We start from the raw sequence: 12,408 nt of genomic DNA on the forward strand, positions 1-12,408 counted from the left end.
CCTCACCACTGAGAAGGGCAAATGCCTGTGATTCTACAATGAGCTCCTATCAGTAAGGGTTTCCTGCACAAAATATTACCGTACACTTCTTGGCTGACCTCTAGTGTCTTCTGAGCATGACCTGCTGCGTTCTTCCACACCGGTTCTCAGTTTCCCGATGCTGAGACCCTTCAATACAGTCCTCATGTTGTGGTGACCCCAACCATACAATTATTTTTGCTGCTACTTCCTAATGAATTTTGCTCCTATGTGAATCATAAATACTGATAAGCAGCATATCTGATATGAGACCCCGTGAAAGGGCTGATAGATCCACAGGTTGGGAACTGCTGTTTTATACGTTTAATCTAGGCATCAGCAGCCTTATTAGAATTTCACTCAGTATTATCTTCGAGCTTTTCCCACAGAGTTAGATTTCACACTTGATTTTACAGCCTAGTAGTGCTGATATGGTTCTTTCTCTTAGAAATTGTTATTTTTCAAAAATAACTGTCCTATTTCTACATGTGTTTTATTACTGTAAACTACTTCAAATACTTCTTGGAAGGTTTACTATTAAATCACAATTGAAAATGACTAGCCCTGATTAAAGCATAAACAGAATCTGATTAATGTACTAACCAATACAGATCCGTCTGAGAGAAACGGAGCCTCTTGATCATGACTTTCAAAACAAAACACTCAGATTTCATATGGTTGTGATTTGCCTAAGATGAGCAAGATGAGCAACATACACAGTACACACATACTCACGTGTACACACTCACTCACATGTACACACTCACTCACATACACAGTCTTTTTTTTAACAGAAGTATTGTGAAACTCACTGCCTACCTGACCTAAATGCACCCAAAGAGATGAACAAGACTGTAGACTACCTTGTCTCATGTAAAGCTTTCATCTATCAAGACACAGAGCAAACCAGGGTGGTGCCAACCAGACGCAGCCACGCTCTGTTCGCAGCAGCTGAGTCTCCAGACAATGCAGCCTGGTTTCTATAGACTCCGGTAAGCTTTCGCCGAGCACCATGGTAATCCTGTAAGACACTAACCCAAAACACAGTTTGTATTTTAAAAATCTCAGAAGTGGTTTTATAACAACAGAAGTACCTCGGCCACTAAAATAAGCATGTTCCTATTATATGTAAAATTACAATACTCAGCAAATGTTGAACAGTTGATTCAGCAACCAATAAATATAAATTGCCTTAGAAATTTGCTATTTTTGACTTATTCCTTTGGATCCTGAAAATGTACTTAAAAATATACAGGAAATAATAATTTGTCAGAAAGTTTTGAGTCAAGTGTGGAGCACTCAGACCAGACACATGGAAGGTGCCTCCAGGACCCTCATAGTAGCTCATCCCTCATCCCAAGGATGCTTAAGAGTTCGCTGAGCACACTTCACTAGGGATTTCAGCTAAATACAGTAAGATGAGCTAGACGTCCAGCTCTGGAATTAATACAAGACTGAGACAGTGGGCAATGGTGTGCTAAAATACACAGGCTTAAGCTGCCACATTGGCCTCTGCTAGTTAGAGCAGACATACCAGAAGTACTTATTCATACTGACGTGCTATCAGATGCGCATTACATAACCGCCTCAACAGCTGCATGTGTGGCACTAAACCACAAAGAGGATCAGACTTACAAGAGAATAATTAAGAAGCACATTCCTTGCTGCTTTTTAAAGTTAAATTCAGGCTTTTCTATTGAAATAATTTCTATTTTTCCTAGTTCCTGAAATAGGCATCAGACTTCTAAAAAGAAGATTAAGATCTCAGCCCAAGAGCCACATAATAATTATTGAGACAGGACTAAGAAAAGTAAGCTAATAAATTAACTTAAATAAATTAAAAATGCACATTCAGAACAGAATTGCAGCTTTTCATCAGCAACACCTGAACCAAAGGCAAAGATCTGCCATGATTAAGGCAGCTTTTTATATACAGTACCACGTATTTGCCCCACCCACCCACCCGCTTGCTTAGCATTCAAAATGCACTGCCAAGATGAAATAAAAGCTTCCCTAGTTTAAGAAGAAAGTCACGTTCAGCTCCTTCTGTGTCACAGTCTTCTTAGACCTATTACGGCAGTTTTCTTTTGGTCTCCGTGCACTCAGTATAAGCGACTACTGCAAACAATCCTAAGACTTTGGCTGCAACAGGCTGTGATTGTCAGGGTGACAGCCGCTGTAAGGAATTATTCTCGTCTTCTGCTGGAGTCAGCTTGAGCGTTGGCAGCTTCCGAGGAAGAAGCTGAGGGCTCTGGCGGAGATTGTCATCCATCTGTAGGAAGCACAAAGACACATCTGACTACGGCTGAGGCTCCTCTTTGGTGGACTGCGCCCTCCCCATCTAGACTACAGAGAAGAGAACTGCAGGTGGCAGGACTGGCGGAGACACATTTCTCTGCCAGCCGCTCACAAATGAGGACTGTCATCTCAAATACCAGCCGACTCGGCGTCCACAAGAAGCAGAGTGGCTCATACTCAGCCCCTCACAAAATTATAATAAGTTCCACAAAAAAGAACATGCTGCTGAACTTGATCGGGACTCACTTAAGATACTCTCTGCAGGTATCGGTAAACATTTACCTCTAAATGTGCTCTGCTAATCTTCCCCTCAAACTGAAGAACAGGCACAGTCCCACCCTACATGAGATGACAAAATGAGGCTTAGAAAAGAGAAGTCCCCTTTCCAGGTTCTAATGCCAGTATCACGACCCAAGTCTTCTTATTCTAACACAATTTTTAAAAACTACTCCTCTTTTCCAAATTGAAAGTGGCCAGAATGCCATGCGACACAGCTCCCCCCTCCCCAGTTGAGAGTATGTAGAACAAAGGATGCTGGGGAAACGGTGGCAAGGACAAGGCCTTAGATCTAGTCCAGAGGTCTTTCAAACACGGATCACTTCTGAGCCAACCTTAGAGACACCATTACATGAAGTACATTAGGAAAATGCCAAGAAGTCCGAAACACACATTAGCACCCTGGAATACCAGGTGAGATTACTCAGAATTTAGCCAGTCTCCAAGCTCCATCTTCACCCCAGAGTACTGATACTGAGTTCTCTATCAACTTCACTTTTTCAACAACTTGAAAGCAGTGCCATCAAATCACAGAACCAACAGAAAAGAATATCCTATCACTCCCACAATAGACAAGCTGTTCTCAGAGCTCTGCATAAATGCAGAATATTTTAAACTCGCCATTGCTCAGTAAGGTTTCAAAGCAAGGAAGAAATATTTTGGCAAGGCATGTGTGCATGTGTAAGGTTTGCGGAAGACAGAAAATAAAAGGCTAATTATTAATTTTCAAATAGGGAAAACTTGTGACCAGGGAACAACCAGGTGGGCAGCATTTACTTTCCAGCAAGAACTGGATCTCAAATATTAGTCTTTCTCTTACGCTCTAGATTTTTGCTATAAATTGTGAGCAGTGGTGGCTAAGAAGACCAGCGGTCCTATTGTGTCTCACCAGCCATCACACACTTCCTACACAAGAGCACATACGAACACCTGCTGATGAAGACCCAAGGTGGATATGTATAAAATAGTGAAGGCTCCTGTTTTACCTTCTGCCTGTGGGGGTATTTCATAACTCCCCTGCCATACCTGTCATGGATCACATACAGAAAATGGAAAGAAGCTGTGTGGTAGTGGTGCACACCTTTTATCCCAGAACTCAGGAGGCAGAGGCAGGTGGATCTTTGTGAGTTTGAGGTCAGCCTGGTCTACAAAGAGAGTTCCAGGACAGTCAGGACTGTATAACAGTACTGTCACACAAAGAAACCTTATCTAGAAAAAAAAAAAAAAGAAAAGAAAAAGGGAAAGGAAACTATGTTAAACAGCCTTCCTACAGACGAATGAGCTCCTGTAAACACACTTAGCACTTTGCACACATCTTCATAGGACATGTATTAGACTGAGCAAATAGAGCCTGCCCAGGCTTTAACTCACACCACAAAAACTTGAACAGTAAAGAACGCTACAGCTTCTCCAAAACCAACACCACATGAGACACTGGCAACAGAAGCCATCCCAGAGAAGAACAGTGACAAGCTGACACATCCTCTCCGTGACAGACACACAATCACACTTAGAAGCTGAGCAGCTGCCTACGGGAAAGAACAATGAACCGCAACACTGCTGGCGCTGGTGTCCCCATGTCTACAGTGTAAGTCTCCTCTCTACCTTCTTCAGCCAGAAGACTTTGGGCAGGTGATGACACTCACACCATCACATAGATGAAATGGGACAAGAGCATCTGCACACGGAGCCTCTAGAAGGCTTGCTGACTCCTATGAAGCCCTTCTACCTCAGTGCATATGAAAGCATCAAGTCTATCACACACTAGGGGGGAATCTGCAAGGCCCTTTCACATGCTTCCAATCAGAGTCCTCCTCAAATCCGCCATTGTTGGCTGTCTCCTCTACCCACTCCCTCATGGTCTCTCACACAGTGAGAATCTCCAAAGTGATAAAGGACTGAATGGTGAAGATACTGTAGACCACATTCAGGACCAAGAAGAACAATAAGAAAGAAGGGGCATGAGGGAAGAAGAAAAAGACATTACTGATATGGAAGAGAAAACATGGATGCTTAGACCCTACAGAAAGTGACTTCAGGACAGCAAGGACAACAAGCAAGGCTTGCTTCTGATTTGCTGTCTTTAAAGGTAATTTTTATGTCACCCAACTTGGTAAGTGCAAACTATATAGTAAAAGGCAGGCCCAACACAATTACTCAAATTTCCCTCAGTACAATCAGGCCACTGCTGGCTTCAAAACACCACATTAAACAAATCTCCACTCCAAGTATATATAAACAGCCTCTTGAAAAGTAAACTCTTTAAAACTAAGAGTGTCAAATGAACACACAACCCAGAATACAGACAGGAAAGCAATGATGAAGGAACGCGACCTTTTCAATTAAGTTGGATTCCTTATTTACAAGTTGCGTGAGTTTCCGCAGGTTCACGTCTATCATTTCTTGTCCAGCTGGAGAGATGCCTGAGAAGTCAGGAGAGAAATCAGGGAGAGAAATAAACTTTGAAAGACTTTCAAGCTGTTGAAGATTGAAAAAAAGAAAATTTCGGTTTACCCACCATCCTAATTGCTCCCCCTCCCCCCAAAAGAAAACTGAAAACGAGAAAAACATTTGGGTTCAAGGGCAAAGTTAGGAGGGACAGCAGTGCTCCGTAGGAAGCGGAAAGGAAAAGACTGAACTGTGCTTTTGGAAGACACTGAGCCACACGACATGCAGGCGGCTACAGGGGTTAGTAAGGCGCGGTGCTCTCCAGATGGTGCTGCCCCCTCCCTAGTCACTACATGCAGGTCACTGGCTGTAACACTATAGACACCTTGCTAAGGTAGCGACTCCCTAACACCTATTTACCAGGCATCCAAGATATTTAAAAGAATTTTTAAAAGCAGAGCTTTCTGGGATTGATCCCCAGACATTTTACTTTGGGAACTATGGAAGAGTTGAGGAGCCAGGCTGGCTAGCCACTGCCCCAGAGCGACAAGGTCGGATGCCACTAAGCTCCCTAACTTCCCATTTCTTGGACTTCCCTAGATGTAAAGCAGAGAATCCTCCATAAAAAATAAATAAGTAAAATAAAAAACAGCCAGTCTGCTGAAGCCAGCTATCTCACAAGTTCTGCTTCTCAGGAAAAATTCTGCAGCCACCTCTCCATATCCACACTCAGTGCCCAGACCCTAAGCACAGGCCCCCAGGCAGAGAGAATGCCATCCTAAGTGCCAAGAGCCCTCTACTTACTCTATCTCCAGTTTGCTGCAATCATTTTCAAGTAGTAGAACCATGGGGGTGACCTCACCAAAGTCAATCTGCTGCTCATTTCTGTTCAAGGGGAGAGTGCTGGAAGCAGCAGGTGAGAATTGTGTAAAGTGACCGCCCATTTGATGGGGTAAACACTACCTTCAGCAGGGACTCAACACACGCACTTTAATCCTTGAGAAGAAAGTGACCCACTGCAGGGGCAATACTTATAAAGAAGATACACAGAATGTGTGAAGTCCAGAGGATGGGGGGGCGGGGTCATATGGCTCTTTCTCCATGTACGTAAGAACATGGCAGCAGATGTAGCGGGCAAACCACCAGGTCTGGAACCTATGAACCAGAGTCTAAGACAAGGCGCAAACGAGTTCTTGCGCGCTGCCAGGAGACATTAAAGTGCCTGATCTGAGTACACCCTAGCTAAAGCCGACTTACCCGCGGGCCCATGTCTGAAGTAGCTGTCCAGGATGTCGTCACACAGGCGGCACAGATTGGAGAGCTGTTTCAGATGCTCTTGTAAGTGAACCTTGGGAAAACGCACTTTATAAAGAGGTGCGAGGAAACCAAACACGTAGGCATCCAAGGTGGAAGGCCTAGAGACGGAGGACTCTGTCAGGAGCACTTAAGGGCAGGCGGACTTGGACTGCATTTTAAAATGCTCTTCAAGCTACCTGTCAAGTCTAATAGGCAACATCACGTTTTGAATGGTTTGCTCCCATTTTTGATTCCAAAAGGGAGGCGGCCAGCATTTTACCTTCTAAGTAGTTTTAAAAATATTCTAGCTATTTATTTTATTCAGAGGGAATTGAGGTTGTAAACGACAAATGTTATGGACTGGAAGCCGGGTGGAGGCACGCTCGATGCTGTCACAGCCATATGCAGCACATTAAGCTAATGGAAGATTAATGCCAACAGAAAAATTTTCCCTATAAAAGCCCAGTAAATCCCGGCTAAAGACTGAACCCGGGGCCTTATGCGTGCTGTTTGAGAGCTCTGCCAATCAGCTCTACCCCCAGGCGCCCTTCTGAAGGGAAAAATCCATCTTCTGAGGGGTGGGAAAACTAGCTTTAACTCACATTTCACTGAATATATACACACAACATATCAAAATAACTCTTGTTTACATGATTCAAATGATAAATTATATTTATGTATATATGGATCCACACAAACCCAAAACCAACCACCAGCCTGGGGACTGAGGAACTGCTGAGTGACTTCCTTCAGGGTGTTCAACAAGAGCATGGCTTCATGATCAGTGCAGTGGGCAACAGGAGCATGCTCTAGACGGCCCGTTGGAGGAGGAAGCCCAGGGGCTACTGGGGTAGGGCTCTCATCTTCTGTAGCAGAATCATAGGGCCTTTCTTCTTCTTCTTCTTAAGGGATAAGAGCTAGCTTATTCTAGAGTCAAACATGAGTGGCCATGGCCTGGGGATCCAAATTTAGGTCACTCAAAATAGTGTTTCCCACCAAGGCAGTTTCATGATGTGTTTGTAGTAACAGAACAGAGAAGGCCATAAATCAAGCAAACTTTTCAAATATACTGCAGGAAACATCAAAAAGGTGGCTACGGCAAAGTGACTTTAAGGGAATTTACTCACGTGTCACCAAAGAAGAACTGAGATGTTCCCAATCTGTTTGACAGGAGGTTGAGGCACTCCTTGGCATCTCTGTATATCTAAGAAGGATGAAGGAGACTTTGGAGGTAGCATCTCTAGGTAAGGACCAGTCCCCTCTCTCCTCCCTTCCCTGGAGGGCTTGTTAGGAGACTCCTGTACCTGCGCTTCCACTTCCTGGATGTGGTAGAGGGGCGGCTCTCCCCGTGTCAAGAGGATCCTATTCAGTGCGCCTCTAGACATCCTTCCAGGCAAGATTAAACTCAGAGGGAAAGGGATACGGGAGGCAAACCACGGCTTTGTCACAGTAAAGTAATTGTCATTCTCAACCCAGAAAGTGTGAAGCTGCCAAAGGAAGGCAAAACAATTACAGGGATGTTCTCCTGCTAAAATGAGTATCACTCGTCAGTCTGACAGCTTCTTCAGAAGTGTCCTTCAAGAAAGTACCTCCGGTTAAGTTTTTCAGATACAATGGCTCAAGGTCAAATGAGATTATTTTAAACATATTTAAAAATTTTGTTGACTGCTGTATCTCAGCAGCCAGAATAGAGCCTAGTGCATATTGAGGGCTCCGTAAATATCCACCAAATGAAAGAACTACAGTATAGCCAATTCTATACATGCATCAAAGTTTCATCTTCCAATGGTAGCATTTATTGCAAAAACAGTATGATTGTGTTGGAATGGAATTCAGTGGTAGAACATTTCCCTAGCCAAGCAAGCAAACCAAACTATTCACTTCAAAGGGAAGCTAAATGTCTAAGAGAATCCAGTTTTGTCATAATATCAAAACTAATATGAGAAATTTACTCTTGAAGACTCCTCCCCTTTTTTGTTCTTTCTAACAGACCACAGCATTCTCACTAGTCCCTGCAATACTGCAGTATTCAGAGACACTCACCACGGCAGGGAGAAGCTTCTCTTCCAGGAGGGCGATGTAAGCCAGGGTGTCTGCCCCTTGTTTTGCTGAGAGTTCACAGTCAGCATTGTATTTCTATTCAAAACCAAAACAAAACCTCTCAGAGGTCAGAGAGCATCCCAAGGACAAGGGAGTTAAGCGAAGTAGAACTCTGATTCTCCCTCACAAAAGCTGACATTATGAGGGGAGTACTAACCCAAGGAATGCTGTTCCTGACCGCAAAGAGGGTTCTCAACACTGTATCACCCTACACAAAGTGAACAAGAGTTGCTTGCGTGTCAGCTGACTTCTATTGTTTCCATACTTACTGATGACCTTTGTTCAGAGTATGGCGTGTGATACAAAGTCAACACGTAGAAGCAATTATTTTTAACAAGAAAGGAAAAAAAATATATGTTCTCCCTAATGTTTTTCTCCATAAAAAAAAAACTCTTCAATTTAGAATTTGCTTAAATTATAATGGTACACATTCTTTTTCTTAGAGTACTGAAAAACCAATAATAACTTTCATGTTCATTTGAATCTTTATATTTACATCATGGATTTACTACATAAATATTGACATTTCCACACGTTTCAGATACATGATTTCATAAAGTATATGGCTATCAGATAAGCGCTTTCTAAAAAACACACTCAGGGGCAGAGTGCTTGCCTACTTGCCACAACACCCCAGATTCAATTTCCAGTACCAAAATAAAAGAAAAAAAAAAGAATAAATGATCGAATAAAACAGCTGAGATTCGGTGGGAACCCAGATGTCACACTTAACATGAAATGTATAGGAACAATGGGACTAAAGTGATCGTGTTATCAACAAGAGTAATCGTGAATAACTAAATTGAATCCTCTTACATCCATTTCAATATATTCACAAAAATAGACATTGTATAAACTTCACTATGACTTCTAAAATCACAGTAAAAACGGCATCGAGAAGCAAGTCTTTGTTTCTCAGTGGTCAAAATCCAAGTGTGTCCAGTTGCCCAATGAATTGTAAAAAGTAAAACCACCTTATGATGAATTAAAAATAAAAACCAGCCCAGTAGCTACACATCCCTTTAATCAAATCACTTGGGAGGCAGAGACAGACGGATCTCTGCGAGTTTGAGGCCAACCTGGTGTACAGAGTGATTTCCAGGATAGACAAGGCTTCACAGAGAAACCCTGTTGTTGAACAACTAAAACAAACCAACCAACCAAACCAAAAACAAAAACATGTCCAGTGGCTGAGCAATCCTTTAGTCCCAGCACTCGGAAGGCAAAGGTAGGTTGATCTCTGTGAGTTCAAGGTCAGCCTGATCTCTGTGGGTTCCAGGACAGCCAGGAATATGCAGAGAAACCCTGTCTCTAAAAACCAAAATCCAAACCAAAAACAAACAAAAAGCTATACAGGATGCCAGATATGATGGGTGACACCTATAATCCTAGCATTTGATGCCAGCCTGGCTGGTCAGGGTACACTAGAGTATAGCCCAGTCTAAAATAATAATAGGGTAACATGCAGAAAACGATCTGCTTCTTCAAAAGGAGCCACCCACCTGTTTTCTTAAAAAGTTTAGTATTTTTGCAGGCTGAGAAACAATGCTGTCTTCAGTCGTCAAAATTGGTACATCACCTATAATCAAAAACAGTTGACATACAAGCAAGACACACCGTGATCTATTTTGAAGATTACAATACTTAAAAACTAGACCAATTGCACATGGGAGATTGTCTGTAAGAACGTTTGCCTTTTCTTTGTAGTTTCCCAAGGAGCAGGTCTGGGGCACATTTTCGTTTCTCCTATTTTCCACAAATTGGGCTTGCATTTCGAGTTACTACTCAGAGCGAGCAACCAGCCCACAGCCAAGGTCGTTCTTAGAAGCTAAAACTCTAGATACCCACGGCTTTAAACGCAAGAGGGGATGCCAGTGTCAGAAGGGCGGACGGGGGCGTGTGGAAGCTCATACTGTACCTCTTGGACCTCTCCAGGTGTTATCTATGACATTGACTTTCAAGGGTGCGCCCGAAAACTTGGCGTACGCCTGAAACAGAGTTTGCAAGGAGACATTTTAGACAGAGCAGTATGCAGGGCGGCTGTGAGGCAGCCCGCGCGCCCGCGCCCATCCCCCGTCCGCGGCGGGGACGCGCAGGCTTCGCGCTCCAGGGGACGTAGGTCTGAGGAGGCCAGGCCGGCGGGCGGGCGTGCTCGGAGAAAGCACGGCCAGGCCGACCAGAGTGGAGGCTTGCGGGAAGCCCACCCGTCCGTCCGTCCGTCCCCAGCGGAGCCCGCAGCGAGCCAGTCCAGTCCTCCCGCGCCCCGGCCCGCGAGGCGGCCTCACCATCACCACCAGGGACTCGCTGTGCACCGAAGGGAGCCCCCAGCCACCTCCCCAGCAGCTGAGCTCCAAGGGGGCCGCCATCTTGCCGGGGCCGACCTCCGTCACCCGGAAGTACTCCTGCCGCCCACTCTCCTGCACGTGGAGTGGCGGGGGCGGGACGAGGAGCAGGGACTGACTGTTTGGGGCTCTGGATAGCTGCAGAAAGGGCAACGCCAGGCTGTTAGAAAGAGACTCGAACAACCGGACTGGGAGCTAGAAGGGAAAGCGACCTGCTAGGCATTCTCCAAGTATTTATGGCATGCCATTTTACTACGTGCCAACATCACTGTGGTACACCTAAATCTGCAAAATGACTGTTCACACAAATATGCTTTCAAATGACACGGTGGTGGTTGGTACACTGTAGGCCCTTGCAGTGTTCAGTCTTTATAATGGGCCGTTGCCTGCCTTTCACGTCTCAATTGTGGTTGCCATTCCTATGTTGACATGATTGGACCTCGTTAAAATTTAATCCTGTCCTAAAGTTTACCGGAGGACTCCTGACTGCTCACAACGCTACTCCTTTAATCTAGGATCGCTTTCATCTTCAACTGTTCTCCCCAAATTGAGTTTAGTGGGGCTGGAGAACTGGCTCAGTTAAATGTACTTGTGTCTCTTGAAGACTTAGCTTGGTCCCCAGCACCCAGGTGGTGCTCAGCATCATTGTAACTCCAGATCCAGGAGATCCGAGGCCCTCTTCTGGCCAGTAGGGGAACTGGGCATTCATGTGGTGCACGTTCATACATGAGGGCAAGGCATACGCATAAAATGTAAATCTTTTTATTTACTTATTGATTGATTGGTTTTATTGAGCTATACATTTTTCTCTGCTGCCCTCCCTTACCCTCCCCTCCCTTTCAACCCTCTCCCATGGTCCCCATGGTCCCAATGTTCACAGGAGATCTTGTCTTTTTTTATTTCCCATGTAGATTAGATACATGTATGTCTCTTTTTAGGGTCCTCATTGTTGTCTAGGATTGTGATTTGTAGGCTGGTTTTCTTTGCTTTATGTTTAAAAACCACTTATGAGTGAGTACATATGCTAATTGTCTTTCTGGGTCTGAATTGCCTTACTCAATATATTTTCTAGCTCCATCCATTTGCCTACAAATTTCAAAATGTCATTTTTTTCTCCTCTGTAGTACTTTATTGTGTAAATGTACCACATTTTCCTGATCCATTCTTTGGTCAAGAGGCATTTATGTTGTTTCCAGGTTCTGGCTATGTCAAACAATGCTGATACAAACATAGCTGAGCTCATGTCTTTGTGGTATGATTGAACATCCTTTGGATATATACCCAAAAGTGGTATTGCTGGGACTTGAGGAACGCTTTTCCTAATTTTCTGAGAAATTGTCATACTGATATCCAAAGGGGCTGTACCAGCTTGCACTCCCACCAGCAATGCAGGAGTATTATTTACTTATTTTTTTTAAGTTAAACTTAACCTTTTACAAAATTAGGAGCTCCTTCTGGCTTCTTGCAGCTCCTTTTATGAACTTGAATTTTGCTTCTGTCCTAATCACAGGCTTTTGCTTCCCACTGCACAGAAGCTGTCCTAGGAAGGTCAGGCCTGGCTTCATAGGTGTGGGACAGTGCACACAGGGAAGGTTCTTTGCTTAGGAAGGCTTGCTTCACTAACTGCTCTGCTGTTGCTGTCTTGAAATTTTAATCATGGCATAAAGGACTCTGTGTTTTTATTTTAGAC

The 12,408-nt window shown here is 44.0% G+C and overlaps 1 protein-coding gene across 5 annotated transcripts; it reads right to left on the minus strand.

Moving 5' to 3' along the window:
- Window positions 1-1,989: 1,989 nt before the first annotated feature.
- Window positions 1,990-10,758, minus strand: Mtx3 (metaxin 3). 5 transcript variants are annotated; one of them, XR_007593887.1, is made up of 10 exons: window positions 10,662-10,758; window positions 10,295-10,364; window positions 9,879-9,955; window positions 8,320-8,412; window positions 7,581-7,763; window positions 7,404-7,480; window positions 6,238-6,395; window positions 5,785-5,883; window positions 4,927-5,015; window positions 2,231-2,290 (listed from the first exon to the last, which is right to left on the minus strand). XR_007593887.1 is itself a non-coding variant. In XM_050153897.1 (9 exons), exons 1-9 carry the CDS (start codon window positions 10,740-10,742, stop codon window positions 2,180-2,182), a joined length of 939 nt encoding a protein of 312 aa, XP_050009854.1. In that variant the 5' UTR covers window positions 10,743-10,758; the 3' UTR covers window positions 1,990-2,179. The 5 variants fall into 5 exon arrangements, 3 of the variants coding, with proteins under 3 accessions (XP_050009854.1, XP_050009856.1, XP_050009855.1); XM_050153897.1 differs by lacking the exon at window positions 5,785-5,883 and having other exon boundaries at window positions 1,990-2,290; XR_007593886.1 differs by having other exon boundaries at window positions 5,785-6,395.
- Between the last annotated feature and the right edge of the window lie 1,650 nt (window positions 10,759-12,408).

This window comes from Alexandromys fortis, unplaced genomic scaffold (assembly GCF_014885135.2).
Source record: "Alexandromys fortis isolate MF-2015 unplaced genomic scaffold, M_Fortis_MF-2015_v1.1 scaffold_79, whole genome shotgun sequence".
Lineage (NCBI taxonomy): Eukaryota > Metazoa > Chordata > Mammalia > Rodentia > Cricetidae > Alexandromys > Alexandromys fortis.

Bases quoted from the DNA above. Each gene is read 5' to 3' on its own strand.
- Mtx3 (XM_050153897.1), bottom strand. From the start codon at position 10,742: ATGGCGGCCCCCTTGGAGCTCAGCTGCTGGGGAGGTGGCTGGGGGCTC. The intron at 10,365-10,661 runs GTGAGGCCGCCT...ACTCTGTTTCAG, and splicing joins GCGAGTCCCTGGTGGTGATG to GCGTACGCCAAGTTTTCGGG. The intron at 6,396-7,403 runs GTGAGTAAATTC...CTCCGTCTCTAG, and splicing joins CAGTTCTTCTTTGGTGACAC to GCCTTCCACCTTGGATGCCT.